At 29.2% G+C, this 21,510-nt stretch overlaps 2 protein-coding genes across 5 annotated transcripts in view; one reads left to right on the forward strand and one right to left on the reverse strand.

Moving 5' to 3' along the window:
• The window catches only part of LOC129980909 (COMM domain-containing protein 8-like), a 32,208-nt gene extending 17,690 nt beyond the window's left edge, over nucleotides 1–14,518 (forward strand). For both annotated transcript variants that reach the window (XM_056091387.1, XM_056091386.1), the window contains 2 exons: nucleotides 5,958–6,110; nucleotides 14,393–14,518. In XM_056091387.1, coding sequence (XP_055947362.1) covers nucleotides 5,958–6,110; nucleotides 14,393–14,422 — 183 coding nt within the window. In that variant the 3' untranslated portion in view covers nucleotides 14,423–14,518. The remainder of the gene's footprint in view (nucleotides 1–5,957; nucleotides 6,111–14,392) is intronic.
• Nucleotides 14,519–20,162: 5,644 nt separating this feature from the next.
• LOC129981590 (CD2-associated protein-like) overlaps nucleotides 20,163–21,510 on the reverse strand; it is a 64,239-nt gene continuing 62,891 nt past the window's right edge. For all 3 annotated transcript variants that reach the window (XM_056092494.1, XM_056092495.1, XM_056092493.1), the window contains exon 13: nucleotides 20,163–20,758. In XM_056092494.1, the coding sequence (XP_055948469.1) occupies nucleotides 20,609–20,758 (150 nt within the window). In that variant the 3' untranslated portion in view covers nucleotides 20,163–20,608. The remainder of the gene's footprint in view (nucleotides 20,759–21,510) is intronic.

Here is a 21,510-nt window from a genome sequence, read left to right on the forward strand (position 1 = left end):
TCACAATGCTTCACAGAAAAGTCATTATATGTGTTTATAAACTAATTATAAATAAAATAAAGGATGGAAATAAATTTTCCCCTCGATTTTTCTCCAGAGAATACTGTCATTATTTAAATATGTTAATATTATTGAAATGTTTTTGTTTCGTGTACAGTAAAGTTTTGCTATTTAATCTGACATTAACATTTTCCTCTTTTTAGGACCAAAAAAGTTCTTTATATTCATGAATTTATGGAGGAAATCAACAAAATTTTCGAAATTATTTCAGCACTATAAAATGTTGATGATAGCATTTTCGAGGTTTATACATTTCAATTAAGTTAATAAATTTTTCCCTGTCAACTTTTACAAGCAATAAAAACTGCTCTAATTCGTTGTCAAATATTGTAGTATCTACTACGTAACTTTTATAGATAGATTAAGTTTATCAAGCAAGCGTTTTTTTTTTGTTTTTTTTTTTTTGTCTTTTCTAGATATATTAAAATAGGAAAAAAAAATTGAATATTTCTAAATTATGTTCATAATTTTTGTGCCTTCTAGAAAGAAAGCTCTACAATTAAATTGTCACAAATAGCATTAAAAGTATTATAAATTAACTTTTCATAAGGAAAGGACGAATTTTCACTCTAAAGAATCTTCTTGGGGCACTCTTTGATGAACATGATCCTTGAAAGTTTATGCAGTTATGAAATTGGTCTCTTTTTCTTCATCTGAAAATTCGTTTTGAAACTGCTCAATAAAAATATTTAATGATTTTAATAAGGAAACCTTGAAAAAGTGTACTATTTATTGATGTAGCAATTTACTTGTATTTATTCTCTTCAAAATAGCATTCTGAATTATTGTCAGGTATATCGTTTTATTTTCCTGAGTGTACTTATAACTTCAGCTGTAATAGTTTCCCCCCCCCCCCCTAATTCTGATGCTTTTATTTCTGATAACACTTCTAATATTTTGTTAAAACTAACTTTTAAAGTAAGCACTGCACCAGCTCTTGCTGATCATCTAAAATCAGATTTTTTAATATTTTTTTTAAGCAAGTGAATTTTTGAGATTTTTATTATTTGCCAACTATATGTGGATGCAGAGAAAAAGACAATTTTTGCAAAGATGAAATATTAAGTTTTTCTATTACAACTGTCTGCAGCAAAGTTGCTGACTAAATTTAAAGAATGAGCAATACAAGAAATAAAAATTGTATTTGACCATTGTTCTGTAACTGATACATGAACTCCTGTATAATGTCTTACGATGCCTGACGCATTGTCCTCCACAGCATTTAATGCCAAGGTCTATTTCTTTTGATAATTGCATTATTTTATCTTCAGATTTGATGACCTATGTACTTGAATAGGAATCAGAAGAAATACACTTTATGAATTCAATGCTTGGTTTTCATTAGAATTACTAAATTACTCTATTAAATCTATAGAAATCAGATTCTGATTTCAGTCATCTGATATTGAGTCATCTGTCATTTTTAGTAATATTCACTCATCTATTATCACAATCATTGCGTAAAAAATGAAATCAAACATTGTGATTAAAGTATTTTTTCTTTATCCTAAATAATAAAGAAGTTTTATTTTGAGCGTAAATAAGTGCAGTAAAATTGATAAGTTGCGATTTATTTAATAAAATTGTGAATATGGTACTAAATTTGTAAAATATGAATACACTAGCTGTTAACCGCGACTTCGTTCGCGTGGAAATTTTGATGCACATGTATGAGAATTGACCTGGGCATCTCGCGCCTCAGTCAATAATACCGAAGCTCCGTTAATGATTGGGTCCGTGTAATCTGGGGGCCCCCGCCAAGTCGAGCAAAAACAAGCGGCACGGCCGTACTATCCTTTTCTCGAAGCAGTTCAAGCCCCTATCACTTCGTTGTGGATAAAACTAGAAGTCTGAATTTTCAGTAACCAAGCAGGCATTATATAAACACGGTATATTTCAAATTTCATTAAATTTGAACCAGCAGTTTAAGAATTATAACTAGTCAAAGTTTGTGAATTTTGTCACTGACTGACTGACTGACTGACCGATCATCAAAACTCTAAGGCACTTCTAGCAGACATAGAAGCTTCAAATTTAAAATACAATTAGAGTTAAGTGTATAAATCAAGGAAAGATTAAAATATGCGTGTAATAATGGACGGATCAATAAATTTTTCGAAGTTTCGAGCATTATCCATTTTGTCGCCAAGTTTGTCACCAAGCTCTGGTATCACTGGCTCGGCATCCGGCAGCATCCAATACAGATTACTGTAAAACGGTCTTTCATATGATGACACTATTCTCGCTGGGAAAAATTAATTTAATCTCAAAATTACAGGTTTGTAACAATATCTAATTTGAAATAATTCAATTTGAAGCTGTGGAAGCTGCAAACGCAATGGGTGATTTTCAGAGAATCAATCTGGTAGAAGAAAGCAAACTGATCTTCAGAGTATGATCGCAAAACTTAATGCCGATCAAAAAAGAGTCTTCGATGTGATCACAAATAAAATGAACACAACTGATAATAATGCTGACTTTTTACACTGTTTTGTGAGTGGAACTGGTGGCACTGGAAAGAGCTTTTTAATAAAAACTCTGAAAATTTGGATTAAGACGTATTTAAACAAAAAAAGTAGCAGTTAGTACTCCACCAGGAATAGCTGTCTATACATAGAATAGATTGACTATACATAGACTATTGCAGCTGCTTGTAGAACACAAGCAAACACCGAAGTACAAACAACTTTCTGATGAAGTGCTCCAAGTTCTGAGATCAGATTTGAAAGAAGTAGTGTTGTTTATAATAGACGAAATGTCGATGATATCCAATGTTACTTTCACATATATTCATTTACGCTTATCTGAAATATTAGACACAAGAGACGACCAGAATGGGTAGTTTCGGAAAAAAAAAACATGTTGTAGTTTTCGGAGATCTTTTACAGCGTCCGCCGGTAGGGGAAAAGTCATCTTTTGAAAAACTATCAACTGTTGAAACTAACAAGTTATTAGGTTCCCTGAGTGTACCGAATCTGTGGACTGAACTGTTCATATACGATGAACTTACAATTAACATGCGACAGCTCAATGATTTTGACTTTGTTGAAATGCTAAATAGAATAAGATTAGGTGTGACTACACAAAAAGACCGCGACTTACTCTCGACTAGATTAATAACTCTCAAATCCAATTCAAATGAAAGCAGATTAATTGAAATAATTGAACACCTCTCGAAACTTCCTGATGATACCGTTTGCTTATTATCAACAAAAAACATGTGTCAACAATTAAATACTGCAATGCTTAAATCTCTTCCACATCCCAAAATAAAACTTACAGCTGTAGATAGCATAAATTTCCCCAGATACTTAACAAAAAGAGCTCGTGAATGCATAAAAAAATATGAAGACGATGCTTCTATGACTGCAGGCCTGGAAGAGAACCTAATTATAAAAATAGGAGCAAAAGTCATGTTAAGGCAAAATATTGACGTGAGTCTTGGTTTAGTTAATGATTCTATCGGTATAGTGCAAAGAGTAAAGGTTGATCCGGAAAATACAAAAAATAATTAAGAAAATATACATTACATTTAATAAAGAACATGTTTACGAGCTTAGTCCGGTCAAAACTAAATTTGAAATTATTAATAGAGCTTATGTTCATCGCGAACCGTTTCCCATAATGTATAGCCTATGCTATAACTATACACAAAAGTCAAGGTCTAAGTCTAAATAATACACTGATAGATATCGGTTCTGCAGCGTTCACATCCGGTCAAGCTTACGTGGCACTTCCGAGAGTTACAAGTCTGGACGGCTTACATCTAATAATTGTCGACTTTGGAAGTATTAAAGCGCAGGAATCCTCAATTTGTGAATACAACAGACTAAGAAGCATTTACCGTCCATACTTGTCAAAAATTGTAACATCAAAGCTTACGAGAAAAACCCATATAGACAGGGACTGGGCTTTGAGAAAAACTGTAGCTGAATCTCAAGAAGTAGTACCGGAAAAGAAAAAGGGGAAGACTACATACAAAAATAAGAAAAGGGCTATCTACAAAAAGAAATGAGATGCCATCAAAAACATAACTTGTAAAAAAATCTTATAGTGACCATATCAATAGTAAAAATCTTTTATGGTTTAAATAAATAGATTGACTTGGCAATCGCACTAAACAATCTAATTTAATATAATATGTTAATGTAATCTAATTTAATGTAAAGATAGATTGTGTTTTCATGCGAAGGCCAAGTCAATCTATTTATTTAAACCATAAAAGAGTTTTAATATTGATATGGTCATTATAAGATGTTGTTAGGTTAGCTAATTACGTAATAACTTAAGACAGAAGGACCCTTAAGTAGGGACTGAATAAATGGACCGACTTGGTATTACATGGATCTCACAACTTTTTACAACAGAAGAACTGAGGTGCGGGACTTGGTTTTTTTTACGAGTTATGTTTTTGATGGCATAAATATTTTCAATCAAATACTATACAAATCCACAATGATATATTGAATAAAACTTACTGTATTACTTCCATTCTGCAGTGGAAGAAAAAATATAATTTTTTTTAATGATTCTATGAAATACATACATTTTTATAAATTTAGATCTAGAATGAATGACTTGAAAATCTATTCGACATCTCTCACAGCCGATGAAAATTTTCTGCATTTCAGGCTCGTTCACAGAAAAAGAAAAAAAAAAAACTTTCCCCTCACATTTTTTTTTAAAGAAAAGAAATGAATGAATGTAAAAAGCGAACTGAAAAGTAAGAGAAATAAACTTACGAAAACATGGAGGGGGGGGGCAGAGACATTCTAGAATTTTATTAATTATAAAAATGAGGAAAAATATTTATAAAAACGATATTATTAAATTAACATTATTTTTTAAGAACTAAAGACTAAAAAGGAAGCCATTAATGGGAATCAATTTTGTGTAAAATCATTTGCATCCATTATTGATTTCCGGCGTTTGTAACACGATTTTTCTTTTATGCTAGAGTCAACGTTGCTGTTTTTGAGGGAAATTGCTTGGTGGGTAAAAGGAAATAAGACTTTAGACAAAAAGAGGAGGAAGCGATATTTAGAAAGAAATTTTTATTTGGGGGCCTCTGGCATGTTTATGAGTGAAATTATTTATAGAAGTAACTTTATATAAGGAAAGAATATGAGAAACAGAGTGCCTACTGCACTACATACTATTTTTTACAATGTAAATCATAATGTATAGATAGTATCATTTATTGACGAAAATATTAATAAAATTTGCTTGATGGCTCTTTTGATTTTGTCTTTTTCATGTTCTCTTCGTATTCTTCAAAAAGCTTATATGATTGCATAAATTTTATTTGTCACTTAAAAAAGATAAACGCAAGATTGTTTCATATTTAAAGGAAGATAAAGACTACACTGTTACTAGTAATAATTTTTTTGTTGTAGCCACTTTGTGATAAAATTAACTGTTTCCTTTTTATGTGATTATAATATTCATTATTTTTAATTAAAATTCATAATTTACTGAAATTTGATTAGTGTGCAACCCTAATAATTATTTTCTAACTATTTATTTTTTCTATCCAGTTGCTATTGAAAATCTGTTTGCACACATGAACACACACTTCCTTTTTAAGATAGCATAAAAGTTGATTCTGTATCAAAATATGTTTAAAAGTTGAGGAGGAAAAAAAAGAAGAAGAAGAAAAACCGACTTGAGAACTATAATAATGCTGCCATTTTTAATGAATTATAACAGATCGTTGTGAGTTCATTGCTAGCGAACCAGGACTGCATCTCCTAACATATTAATATTGCAATTGTAATTGCAAATATATTTTGCTCTTCAGTGAATACAGAATTTAGTAATACTTTTAAATAATACTGAGGTATTTGTCATAATAAATAGAATATTTTTAATACATATCTATTCATTTATTTTTACAGCTAACTCTTTCCAGTGACAAAATGGCTCAAATTAATGAACCTCGTTTGTTGCTAAATCTGGATATTTCTGGTGAAAGAGAAAAGTCTTTGTCTTTAGATTTATCAAAAGAGGAATTAAAAATGCTCATTGAATCGATGGAGAAAGCGAACAAAGTAAGCATTCTGTTATTCTTAGATTATGCCAAAACAACTGTTGGTGACATTTATATTTTTGTTGGAACATTATTTGTTGGTCTGCCGGCGAATTCAGATATGTTCATTTTAACTGTGATACAGTGCAGATAATTCAATTCATTAGCATCAGCGTAAATGAAGGGGGAAAAAAAAACAATCATCAGCCAATTATATTTTATAAGTGAATATACAAAAATTATCTGTATTGTAGTTAATATCAGTATCTTTTCCTTCTTCAATCTCTGCCAAATACCGACTTGTATAAAATTAGGAGAATCATCACTTATTTATATGGCTAGAAAAGATGTGTACAGATTATTACCCAGAAGAGAAGCTCGGCTTTTGAATCACAGATGCACCTTTTCGTAACATTTAAGTATTATAGTGCTCTTAATTTCTTTTCACAAGCCAGTGCTACGAGGAGAAAGAGAAATATAATGATACTGATAGCATTTGTGAATAATTCGTACTAATCTTCACCTAAAATAAATCGTGAGGAGGAAATGATTCTTTACTTTCTTCAAACTTCTTTTCTTTTCTTTACATAAAATAACTTATAGCCTATTGATGGCATTAATAAAATGTAGTTATTTTTGGATAATGTTCATTTAGAGCTTCCAGCCAAATGCTTTCCATTGCATTTGACTTTTTTGAATTTATTTAAATACAGGTTGCCATGATGAAAGGTCACGTTTGTGAGATAATTGTATCAAATACTATGCAGCAAAATTTCTTGAAAATCGGGTTATGGCATAGTAAAACGATTAGAAGTTTATCTAATAAAAGAAAATAGCGCTGTGTGATAGTTCATTTGGCATATGCAAATCTCTGCGCGATTATAGGGTCAGAATATAGTGATCCCGTGCTCGCGCAGTAGGACACGCGATATAAAAATACAATTATCGAATCTGAGCCATTCTGGTCAACGATATGCATTGTTATGGGATCAATCCGTTACTCCAGCACTTCAAGCTTGGTGATGCGTTTTAACAACAATGTTTAGGTAGGAGTGCGTTTCCCACATTTCGCTCATTGTATTAAAAAAAAGGGCTTCTGCGTCATTTTCGTGAAAACGCAATCAGCAACCGTTATTTCTCTACAGGTTGGCCTCTCAGATAGTTGGATTTGAATCCTTACGACTTTTGGTTGTGGATATACCTCAAAGACTTGTTCTATCGTGCTACCATTGCACTTGTCTCCGAAACTAAAAGATAACATAATGCAGGGTACGCAACATTCCCTGGCATACACTGCTTTCAATAGTAGAACATGAGATTTTACGCTTCCAGATGGAGCAGACGTCATATCGAGCATGTTTTGTCAACAGGATATTGTTGCATTTTGTAAATTCTTCTGGCCACTAGATGGTGTATTATGCTCTATAAAGCTATAATATGCTACCTAGTGGCAGTTTTTGGAACTTTTTTCTTTTGCTAGATAAACTTCCCATCATTTCATTGTGCCATTACCCAATTTTCAGAAAATTCTGTTGCATAGTATGTGATACAGACGTCTCGTAAATATGAACTTTAATTATGGACACCCTTTACTTGTTGTATGGTTATTCCTTTAAAGTTTCCTGCCATTTAGCAATTAAACTGTATTTCGGAAAATATTTTAGAACTTCTGGGCAATTATTCACTTTAAAGCGTTTCCATTATTTATTTTTCGGCTTGTCTAATATTCATCATACATATTTTATATATAAAAAAATAAAGGAAATGATTTTTTGACTATGGACATATTATGTTTTGCAGTTTAAAGGACCTAATTTCATAAAATTTCTTAAAAGGCCCGTAAGATTCAACTCGTGCCCAAATTTCTACAATCTAAACGACCTATCAAAAATTGGCGCAGATTTTATATTTTTACTCTGGCACCTTAGCACCTGGATATCTAAATTATTCTTCCCAGCTCTCCAGTTAGTTCCTAATGGCACATCACAATTCAGGAGTTAGAGTTGAATAGAATTGATACTTCATCCAAACTTTGATTTCCTCTGATAGGTCATTTCTTACCTACCAATTGAAGATTTTCGGCCGATCGTACCTCTAGGGCTTAATATCGCAAACCGACTGCCTCAGACCTCGAGAAATATTTGCGTGAAGTTATTGAGAGGAACTTCCAGCTGAAAGAAAAAGCATATCCAATGTGTGGACATGTGTCAAGCTAACATTCAAGCGCATTGGGATAACCTGGGAATTTGATGATGGAGTCCCAAGGTTGAAATATGAGGACATATCTCTTCTCTCATCTGGTAGAAGAAAAGTCATTATTTAGCCTTCGGAACGGAAAGTCCATCTCCCTTATCAACAAACCAAGCTAGGAGAAAGCGATGGGATGTACCTCCCAGTCCGCAGCGAATTTCCATTTCATCACATATGGTCCATACGCTCGGTTTGCACACTGGGAGTTCATTCACAGGGCGTGCTTGATCATCCTCCCCTCAATGCCCTCAGCCTTGGAAAGATAAGAAATGTTGTCGCTGTACAGAAGCGGATCTTAAAACAATCTCGCATATCTTGAAGTGGGAGATCTCGAGAATGGCACTCAGATGCGACGTGACACCATCTTTGAGAGAGTAAAGAAGGCTTTGGCTACCAGAGCATGATTGTCTCTGGAAACCAAACAATCTTCGTCCAGATTTGGAGGTGTAGTTTGGGAATAAAATCTACATAATGGATGTAACAATCTCATTTGTAAATCGAATAGGTGGGTCTGAGAAAGCAAGATAACTCAAACTGGGAAAGTGCAGTGGCCTACCGGCATGTATGCTGACAGCGGTCTTCAGACCTCAGTTTTTCTAATTTTGGTGGGTGGGCTCGGAAAGTGGCACCCATCCTGTGATGGTTTCCTCAGCAAATTCATGTCAAGATGCTATTTAAATAAGTTCTGTGTGGATGATTACATCGAGTGGTCTCTTGACGTATACGTTAAACACGTAACACGTACGTTGTTAATAAAATCACCAGTTTTCCGATTCTACATGGATGTGATTCTTCCGCGGACTTGCGGTTTCCCCTCTTTTTTCTTTTTTTTTCTTTTTTTTTTCTTGAATTTTCTTACCTTATCCCACTTTTTTAACAACCCTCCCCCCCTCCTCCTATAATTTAGCGCAAAAAAAAAAAAAAAAAAAAAAAGTAAAATCAGCTTCCTACTAAATTTACATTTACGATGGCTGTGTTAAAAGACTTTCCATTTTCGCCTCAAAGCCAAGATTTAGGTTTAGTAAAAATATATTGCAAGCGTATGTTGAATGTTCACAAGCATTGCAGATGAGATGTCCTTGGGTAATTTTCTACTGCTATTTGCGTTGCAATTGATTCTTTTATCGGAAACGTTCTCTTTGTTTGTCATTAGTAAAATGTCTTACTGATGTGGTGAATAATCATTGGGGTTGCAGAAAGGAGGTACGCAAGTATATTTCTGCCAGTTAATGGCAACCTCAGTCAAAGCAGCCAGTGGGTAACTGGTTCCTTCGGCTGAGGTGAAAAGTTGGAAGGTGAAAATTCCATTAAACTTCCACTGGTGTGAAGATAGGCGTGTGCTTATCTGTTTTCAAGGGCTTAAAGTTGAGTTGAGTTGAGTTGAGTTTTAGTATCTAAAACAAATAAATTCAGTATAGAGTCGTTTAATGCCATTCACTCTGTGAAGTATGAATATGTCCAAAAGAAATCTGTTGTTTAATTATTATAAAACAGATTATCTTAAATATAAAGTGGTTAGAAATACCTGTCAAAACTTGAATTCAATATTAAGGAAATATTGAGTGATTGTTTTTAGCATATATATATATATTGTGACAAACAATTAAATCCGGGGGGGGGGAAGGAAACCGAAAAAAAAAAAAAAAAAAACCATTCCTTTTGCAATTGCAAAAAAAAAAATAAATAAATAAAAAATAAATAAATAAATAAAAAAAAAAAAACATCATTGTTGCAATTGCTTAACATTTCTTCCACATCTGAATCTTGTACACAAAATGAAGCTACTTGTTGTACCAATATGACTGATGCTCCAGAGCAAACTATAAAAAGCCAATTAAGTCATGTCAATGAAAGACAAAAAAAAAAAAAAATGCCAGTAATACAAATAAATAATATATATAAGCCAGTAAAGACATACAAAAGTAACCAGTAAAGCAGAGATATGTGACAAAGTATCTGTTGAGCATTAAAGAAATGTTTACTAAAATATGCTTGTGAAGTATATTTACAAAAAAGTACTGCCTTTTAATCTTAAATTCGTTGTCCTATATATATTTAAATTTATCCTGGGTAATATACTTATGAAGGCATTTTTAAGGAAATCACATAGTATTGATTTCTTGCTGTGATAACTATTTTGAAATGAATGTAAAACCTATAGGGCTATGGTTTTGATAATTTTTTTTTTTTGTACGTTGACTATTTAATTACTACTTTTTGCATGTTTTTCTTTCGCGCATTGTATTGTATTGCATTTTTGATTTTCTCTTTTATGCCTTTTGGTCAATCGGAACTCTGATTCTATTGATTTAAGTGATGCCTTTTTTCCTGTGAAACGTCAAGTTTCCGATATTACCGACTTATCTCTTGAGTGTGTGTTTGGGTTTTGAGAGTGTAAGCTGATTCCGGGACTTACTATCGAACTTTGACGTGCTGGGGCCAGCGTTAACTTTCACATGTTTTAATTATTTCATCCAAAGATATGCAGTTCGTGATGCACATACTGTTTCATGTAAATGATTATAATTGTCGTTTGTCTATTGTTTATGTGTCGTTGTTTCAGTTTATAGTTTTCACTTTGTTGTGTGCATAATATGTTTATTAGAGTGGAACGAAAATTGCCTTTTTAGATTTTAGATTGGTAATAGGAAAAGCTGCCTTTTAGGTTCAAAAACAAATTTTAAAAAATTGGCTGCAATATTATATTATCTTGAGGTTTCGCAAAAAGCTTGAAATTTATAAAAAAAATTGAAAAAATGCAGATTTTTAAAATAGGCCTTTAAAAATTTTTCTTAGATCTTAGTTTAGTAATAGTGCGAAAAAGTTATCTTTTAGGTTCAAAATCAATTAAAAAAAATGCAAATTTTTAAAATGGGCCTTTAAAAATTTTTCTTAGATTTTAGTTTGGTAATAGTGGGGTAAAGTTAACTTTTAGATTCAAAAACAATTTTAAAAAATTTAGTTGCAATACAGCAATATCTCAATATATCGCAAAGAGCTTAAAGTTTGTAGAAGAATTGAAAAATTATAAACTTTGATGAAAAGAGTTTTTATGAATTTTTCGTTCATATAATGTTACAAAAGATGATTTTAAATACATGTATAAGCATTAGAACTGAAAAAAATTATTATGTATAAAGTATAATAATAGAAAAAAAAATTTATGTCAAATCTTATGTTTCTTATTTCTGTATAATTAATGATTACAAATGTTATAGCTGCAAAATGTTTGTTTCTACTTCACTGCCACGTTAAACTGTTTTTTGTTATCATTAAACTTTGGCATATTCACAAGTGAGTCAATTTTTTGCTCTTATGTATCCTTCTCTTGCGATTGAACCACATACATTCCGCCACCAATTGCACAGCTCTTTACACTGCTTGCGTGAGACAAGAAAGCCAGGGAAAGTTGATATCCGAGTCCCCTATACTGTTTGGTTCAATTTCAGATGCCTTCCGTATAAAAAAAAAAAAAAAAAAAAAAAGACTGTCACTGGAAGCATGTTTTTAACAAAGGAGATTCAGTTACGTCATTTTCAAGCGATGAGATTATGTCAATGTAATTCTTTGCATCAAAGTTTATCTTTGGGACATTAAACTTCCTGACTCTGTCTTTACTTTCTGTTCTTGCTTTTAAAACACGTCGTAAACCAAGCTCTCTTTGAATTTTACGTTCATCCCTTAGCATGGACAAAAGAATATTTTCTTAAGCATCAAAGTATCAGTTTCTTTGAATAATCTGGTCTATAACGTTTTTAAGATCGTCAGTGAGATAGCGTGAATATGAGATAAGGTTAAAAAATGTTTGGAATACATGAAGATTTTAACTTAATATTAAACCACACAGGCAACTGGTAATTTTATCTCTTCTGGTCTATTTGATGGATCTGGTTGGTTTACCTCTTTTTTATAAAGAACACTATTGTTCTTCAGCATTGCCATTGTCGCCAGTAATTTTTTCTGATACACAAGTATTTTTTGTGCGTTCTTGATTAAACTTAAGTATTTTCTGTAGTTCTTTACTCTTTCTTGCTTCTTTCTTCCTCAAAGCACTTGTGGTAACAGTATCAATATTGCCTTTAACCATTTTCCTGTTAGAGCATTGATCATTTAGAAACTTTTGTTCCATAACTGACACTTTTTTTTCTTCTTTTATACAAGTCAGCAATATCAAATAAATGTCTAGCTTCTTCTCTAAATTCTATGAGGGTGGAATCAAATTTATCTGAACATTTTCTGCTTTTAGACTTTAATAAATTCCTATATTAAGCGTTTATCATTTGTGAACTTCTTTTGCTAGAAGCAAAGGGAATAGAAGCTCTTGACCATATTGTTCTATTATGGGAAATAAAGTGTCACATATTTCACTTACAGAAGGATCCTAACAGAAGCATACAGTAGGACCCTTCTCTGAAACAATTTTGAGGTTATGCCTAGTATAATATTAGCACTTTATAACAGATTCTTAAATAGGGAGTTCAACTTCAAAAGCAAATCACTGAATTTCTCAAAAACAGAACGCTGAGACATTTGTCTAGTCTTCACTAATTTAGACTGAGCCATTTTTACTCATAGCAAAGCACATAAACTAACAAGTCAGATACACAATAGACGGAGCGCAGACGCCAACTCAACTGAACTCGGCAGAGCTACTGATTTGAAACCAGTCTGTCCTTGTCACCGGACGTAGACAAATCTCCGCCTTACCTCATTAACAACCGCTCCGGCGATGACTCAGTGTCATGCCAGTGCAATAGTAAAACTGTTTTTATATTTCTATTCATATGACAACGCCTATTTAACGCTTTTTATTTCATAATCGAGGCACGCAGAAATCCTTACAAAGTTGCAAAAAGTGTGTTTTTATGAAAGTTTAACGTTCTTGCGGCATCTCAAGATGTTCTCCAATATTTTATAAATATATATATATATATATATATATTTATTTAGCTTATCTATACCAAAAGGTAACTTTTCCGCGCTATTACAAATTAAAAATTGATTGTTTCTTTAAAAAAAAACAACTTTAAAATGTATCAAAAATTTCAATTTTTTGAAACCTTAACGTCCTTTTGGCACCTCAAGACCTATTCCAACATTTTTCATATTTATAATTTATTTTATCTACACCAAAAGGAAACTTTTCAGCACTATTGCAAATTAAAAATCACGAATTAATTTTTTTGTTCCACCCTAATGTTTATCTTTTGTTGACTATTTAAAGTTTATTTCTGTTGCATGTTAAGGATATAATTATAGTTACTTGTTATAGCCTTGATGTTAAGTTATTTTTGAAGTATATAGTTTGGTTTCCGTTGGCAAGATAAGAAGCATTAATCAATGGTCATGTTGACCATTGACTAATGTTGACTGACAGCATATGGATGTCTTGCAAGTGGCGAAGTCTCACAAAGCAAACCAAACATTCACTTGAAAGAAATAAGTGAAGCAGGCCGCCGTTATACGGACCTGAGTGGTAGCTTATTGTGTTTATAAATTCACGCTATGGAGACTTGCTTTAGTGTTTGTATACATTTGTGTGGTTATTAACAGCCTTATATATGATAGGACGCTCATTGAGTTCCTATGGATGTTGAACTGATTGTTGGAGCAGAATCTAATGCAAAAACATTTTTGTGAGAATAATTTCAAAAGATATGGCCATGAATTTCCACTGGCAAGTCAGAACAATTACCCATTCGGCACTAGTTAGGCCTATTTTGGCGCTCGAATTAATCTTTGTTTGAAAGCCTTTTTCCTTCTGAGTGAATCGAGTTTTTGTGAACCGTAACCAGAGCATTGAATTAAGTGAAGCTTTAAAGCTTCCAATGAAGCAGTGTTAAACGTTTGTTAGTGTTTTGTGTATGTATAGATGTTTTCTCTGGCAGTATATATATGTTTGCAGCTCTGCTGATTTCTAAATTGATGAGCCATTACTGCTTTAATATTTGTTGTACGATTCCTCTAAATGTTTTCATGACTTATAATATTTAAATGACCATATAATGTGACATAAGTTTCTTCAAATAATTTATAGATTTTTTTTTTTTTTAGGTATTGCAAGATTTTATCATTAATGATTAAATGACAAAGCTTGGAGATTAGAAAAAGGGAAAAAAAGAAAAAAGATATACTGTTATCCTTGTTGAAACTTACATTAATAAAAGATTGTTATGACAAGTGTTTGATTATTCTGTACTAAAATTAAATAAATCAACTTATTAAATAAAATATTTATTTATTTCTTAATTAACAAAACATCCATGACAATATAATTATAAATCACACATTTTTTTAAAAATGGCAAAAGAATCAGGACAGATAAACAATACACAAATATTTGAAAGAAATTGGAATGACTAATTTATCTCTTCATTAAAAAATGACATTTGTGTGATTATTGTACATACTACAAAAATCTTTATATGCTTGACATTAATATAAAAAAGCAAAAACCTGTTAATGTTTTATAATTGAAATGATCCAATAATTGACGTCTTGTATTCTGGTTCTTGTAATTTTCAGTTGTAAAAGGAAGAAATTTAATGTTTAAACAATCATTAGGAGGCATTTTTCTTCTTCTTTATTGCATCCAGAATTTATACAACCCTATTCACTTGAGAATTTCAATGACACAATTTTAAATTTTCTCTCTTTTAACATAAGAATGCTAAGAAAATTTACATCATGAGTTTCAAATCCTCTGATTTAATTAACAGATTAAGCATTAATCTTATCAAAATATAAAAAAAATTGTAGTAAAATTTTCTTCTTTTTTTAATTATATATATATATATATATATATATATATATATATATATATATATATATATATATATAATCATTTTCTGTACTTTTTTCTTGTAAACGAAATTTGAATGCATTTATGATGTCAAAGGATATAGCGCAATTCACTGATAGGATTTATATACGAGTAAATTATTAGCATTTATTATTTTACATATTTGAAACATAATATTTCATGATACCCATTCCTAGTAGAATTTTTATATAAAGTTCATGCAAAATTATATTAAAAATTCCTTTAGTAACATTATCAAGTTTTTGCTGTAAATCCAATCCCAATTTCAAAATATTTACACAGTTCCGATGAATTTTGTTTTTCTTCTTTAAAACATGAAAAATTATTTTCTAGTACATTATGCAGATGGTAATTAAATGTCATGCATTAGATCTTCAACAACAATATATTTCTGTAGTTGAATTAAAGGAAAGTCAACAAAGATCTTTTTATGTTCTAAATTATAAAGGAGACATCTCCATCTTTGCAAATTAAATAATCCATATAAAGTTTGTGAAGAAAAAAAAATTATTATATTTGAATTAGACATTGGTTTCCTTTAATTGAACCACAGATTTTTATATAATTAATAGCATAATTGCTAATTATTTTTTAACAAGTAATAAACATTTTAACTACAAACACATCAAAATTTTTGTAGCCATCCAAAGCCATAATTTTATTTATCAAAATATTCAGAATATGATTTTTTTTTTTTTTTTGGTAATTCAAGTAATATTATAACAAAATTTGAACACTTAAAACACACACACACAAAGCAATCATATTAGAGGATGATTTTATACATTAAATGGTTTGTTTTTAATGGGTAATAAATTTTTTAATGTGAAATGACTTTCTAGCCAATCAATTAAAATATTCTTTAGTAACTTATAATTATTTTAAGCAATTATAATTATTTTTGATGTTCCTTCTACCCATTATATTAGTCAATAATTTATATTAGTCAAATAATTGAAGCATATTTCAGATTATTTCTATCAATTAGTTATTTTTAGATGAAAAGATTTATGTAAAATGATATGTTAATCAATTAGAAAAAGTAATGAATATACTATTTGAAACTTACAAGTTAAATTTATATTTTCAGCTGATTAAATTTTATTAAAGGATAAATTGGTTAGTTTTTCAGTAATTCACCTATGAAAGAATTCAATGATGAAAAAATTCTGCAAAATTCAAAACCTTTCAAAATTAATCTATATATTTTCACAAATATGCAATAAATGCACTTCATTTATAAAAATGTTACAATTATACCCAGTTAAATATCTATTTAAATACCTCAAAAAGCAAGAAGTTTATTTTAAATATGCTAAAATAAAGACAGTTTTGTTTTTAAAATTTCTAGGTAAATTTTCAACTCATAAATGTGTTTTAAGATTTGTATGCTTATAATGAATTTAAATTTCTAATCTGGCTTTCAAAAATAAAAAAAAATAAAAACTTATTTTGATCTTGTGATAAACTTAAAGTTGCAATATATATTAGATGTATGTATTAAAAAAATATTTTTAAGTAATTTTACGTTATTTTGAAATGCATTGTTTTCAAAGATTATATTCTGACTATTACAAAATTTGTTGAATTTTTTATGCGCAGAAATTTAGATTTATTATTTAACATTTTATATTCAATTGAAAAATAAATGCTCATTGTACAATATCAAATTAAAAAAGAAAAATTCAGAACCATTTGATCGATATTTATAAAAAAACACAGATTAGCATTAAATTACTGATGCATTTCAATTAGATTTAATTATAATAAATAGTTTGTTAGAAAAAAATGCATAAATATACCTGGAAACTGAAATTCTTCATAAGAAATCATTAATAAAGTAAACATTTCTTGAACTAAATCCTTATTCATATAGATTTTATATTATTAAACAGATATTCATTATCCTGAAATGGATGTAATATCTAGCAATCCTGTATTTTTAGCATTACTTTTATAAAAGTGGAATGTTCTTAAAAAATTGTAAAATTTCACTAAATCTATTATTTGAACTTTCATGCCATTCTGACAATATTTGGAATGTAAAAAAGCTCATAACAGAAGAGAATGAAAGCAACATTTACAACCACATTGTTTGAATAAAGAAATAAATGAAATTCCACATTGTGACTGATACACACATTGATGTTTTAGAATATATTAAGAATAAGCATGTTAAAAAATCTTAATGAGCAATTTAAGCAAAAGTATGTAAGGTGGAGTGGACGGTTAAAATGCTAAGGCTAGAGAATGAATTGCTCAAGTGATGGAACAGGTACTAGGATCTTAAACCAATGCAATAAGTGAACCTCAAGTAAATTTATAAAAGTTCCAAAAGAGATCTTAGTGATTATCCTTACATAAACTCTGTTTGTATTCATATATTAAAGCTTATTTTATAAACATAATTTGGAAATTTAAATGGGAAATAATGTGAATATACATATTGCTGCAAAATCCATACACTTAATTATGAATATCAAACAAATATATATTCAAAATTTATGAAATATCTTATTCTCTCATTATAATGAATACAAGAGCATATCTATTTCTTAACAACAACAAAAATAAATTTTAAACTAAGAAAAAAAATTATAACACAACATGCATGATTAAAGTCATAAATGAAGTAAAATAATCCCTTAAAAAACAACTTAAAAAGTGAGGACAACATTTTAACATTACAAAAAATATTCGGAATAACAAATGCTTGACATAAAAATTTGATTGATTGTCATAAATTAAAATTAAGTTTATGGAAGCTCATAGAAGAAAGGGAAGGGCAAGCATGCTACATAATTAAACAAAAAGAATTTGGCTATATTTGTGCAAAAAGAGCAGAGAAGATATATAACTTGCATAAAAATAACATAAAAAGATACCATAAAGTAAAATGATAAAGTAAAAGAAAATATCTAAAAACATCAGACTTTAAGAAATGATAACAAGAAATAATCTTATCATAAATAAAATAACACTATCATACCATCGCAATGTCTACTTTGATACCTTGTTAATGATATTAAATATGAATTTCGATCACACAACTGACATATATATACTGTTTAAAGAGCAATGACATTTTATATATCAACAAAGAATAGATCCTTCAGTGCAATATTTAACAACATTGTGCAATATCTAAACACATCCCTTTTTACAATCAATGATTATTGCATGCACCATTTATCAAACCACAGCACTTGTAGAAATAATTCGTCAAAAAAAAATCACATGCATATACACAAATATTACTGTAACACATCATGCTTACTTAATAATAATATAGCTTTTACAACATGCTATATTATTTTACTCCAGTTTCCAAAATATTTATATTAAAATATCTGCATAATTAATTTTTTCTGCAAACATGAGAGCATAATGCTATGATTGTTCTCATAATGAATGAAAATTTTGATTTAAAGCAAAGTAGCAAATCGTGAAATTTGCCAAGTCAAAATTAACATTTTTCAGCATATATAAATAAAATCAATGGAAATCTGCTAAATAACTGTTTTAATTCAACTCTCTTTTAGTTATCATTCGTTAATCCTTTATTTTCTCATTCATAATTCAAATCTTTGGATATCGTAAAATGTCTCAGATGGAAATAGTACTATAGGTGGAATAAACTGAGATAAGCCCTTTTTAAAACAGAAATATTGAAAGGAACATTTAAAACAAAAATAAAATATTCAATAAGGGAAACTGAAAATTTAAATACAAGAAAAAATAATTTTTTAATCAAAAGAAGAAGAAAAATTGATAAATCGAAGTGAATAATGAAGACGTGAATAATATATAATGATTTTAAAAAAACAATCAAAAATATAAAAATTTTATTGAGATTTTAAGAAATAATTGTATGAAAGCAAATAAGGGCAATTTTATTACTGAGAATTTTTTTAGAAATAATGAATAAGTTCATTAAAAAAAAATTTGGTGACAGTGGTAAAAAAATAACTAATATTTCTAATATTTTTCTGCAGTAAGGATTAAATATAAGGACTGTTACATTTTAGAAAAAATATTTTTATATTTATCTGAGTGATCTGAACTGATATTTTCCAAATATTTTTAAAAACTTGACATTTTTTTTCTAGTACTTGTACTAAGAATGGTATTATTTTCAAGCTTTTGAACATACCAGAACACTCATACACCAGAAACCTGTTATATATTTTCAGATACTAAGTACTGTAATTGCCACTATATACGAGATTAAAAAAAAATGATTTCTGGAATCATTTTTTATTCATTTAAAATAGAAAACTGATTCTTTTCAGACAAATATAAGATATCAAAGCTCTCACATTCAATTTTAAATCACTTCAATTATAAGAATTTTAACTTCATATCACAAAAGAAAAAAAAAATGCAAATACCTAGTTTAAGAAGATTTCTTAGATTTCAGAAATTTTCTTTTTAATTTTTCTAATAGACAATTTGAAAATATACACTACTCTCAACTAATAATATTTTGGGTATAAAGAATACATCTTCAAGAAAAACAAACAGCATTTTAAAAAATGTCACTTAAACAGTAGTGTAAATATATTTGCACTTTTCTTTTAAAAACGTTTGCACTTTAAATTAGAAAATAACAAAAGCATAAAACAAATTAAAGAAAATTACAAAATTTGTTGCATATCAATATGATTTTTTTAAATCTTTAAATACTGTTAACTGTTTAGACCATTTTTACACAAGTTACTTCACTATTGCCAATTTTAAACTATATTCATGTCTGCTACAAGCAGAAATAAACCTTTATTTTAAATAAAATATAAGTAACTTCACTGCAAAATATTGGGATAAAATTAAAATTTTCAGAACTCTGAAAACAAACAAACAAACATTTACAAATCTCATCTTTAAATGCTATGATTTATATCTGAATTCAATCAAAAGTTTAATTAACTAATTTTTTAATCAATAAAATTTCCAATTTAATCACAACTGAATACGATTTACAGTTTTAGATAAAAATCTGCTTTCATATGAGGCATATTATAAACAAAATGTGGTGAAAAAATAATTTTATGTGGAGGAGAAATTTTTTAATACAATGACAATAAATCATTGTCATTGTATTAAAAAATAAGCTATGATGAATAATAATACAAAAAGCTAAACAAAAATTCGTGCTTTATTATTAAAAAAAATAATAAATTTATTAGGGAAAAAAAAATGTTGTTATTTTATATTCTTTTCTAAATAAAGTTTAAGTAATTAAATATAAAACACATCCAGCACCAAGCTACTCATATATATATATTATATATAAGTGACATTAAATTGAAACATTATAAACAATCACTGGGAATAATCACTATTCACAGGATGTCGAAATAGAATTCCATTTTATGCAAAAATAATACTAAAATATTTTATCACTATAAAAAGGGACTTAATTGGCATGGTAAGCGTTTAAAAAAATGTTAGGTCTTTTGGCATTCTTTCAACTTTTGAAGCTCCAGCTCAATCATACTTCGCAATCTCCTTTCTTCACTCAATTCCTCTTTTAAATCACAAATAGCTTTATTACAATTTTTATTGTACGTTTCTAATATAGCTTTCAATTCATCCACCTGTAAAAACAAAATCCAACTGAATTTTTTTTTTATTACTAAAAAGTTTATTAGAGACTGAAAGAAATGCATAATAAATTAGAGGAAATAATTGTCCCAATAGCAAGCTGAAATAACTTTTAACTAATAGTTACAGCAATGTTAATTTATACGAGAGCAAATTTTGTTTTAATATAACCATGAGCTGTATTATTAATACTGCTAATTTATCAGTACTAACTATTAGTATTTAGTATGCTATTTATAGGACAGTTACTATTAATAAACTTCCATTTCAAAACCAAGTGTATTCTATTGGTTCATTTTAATTTTGCCTAACAAGTTAATATGCATTCTTAAATTTTTAAACAGATTTCTTTTGGGACAATCATTAACCAGAGTACATTTTATAAGCTCAATGAAGAGACTACTTTAAAAGCACAATTCCACCGAAAAACTTTCAAGAAATGCAGAGTATAAGGCCCCTCTGAGAAATAAGTAATTCATAAAATTTTACTTATTCTTTACGTATGCAGAAATTATGAAAGAATTACAAATAACAGTTTTGATTATTCTATTTTCATTGCTTTATTACCTAATCGATTTATTAATAAAATTTATAGCAATTCCATTTAATATTAGTTCAACATACAGTTCAAATTTATTAACTTTTAATATATTTATAATAAGTTACATTTAAATATAAATGTAATTATTTTTTTCAGCTTATTTATCAATTTATAAGTCCAATAAAATAGAGGAATTTGAAATAA

This window comes from Argiope bruennichi, chromosome 8, assembly GCF_947563725.1.
Source record: "Argiope bruennichi chromosome 8, qqArgBrue1.1, whole genome shotgun sequence".
Classification (NCBI taxonomy): domain Eukaryota; kingdom Metazoa; phylum Arthropoda; class Arachnida; order Araneae; family Araneidae; genus Argiope; species Argiope bruennichi.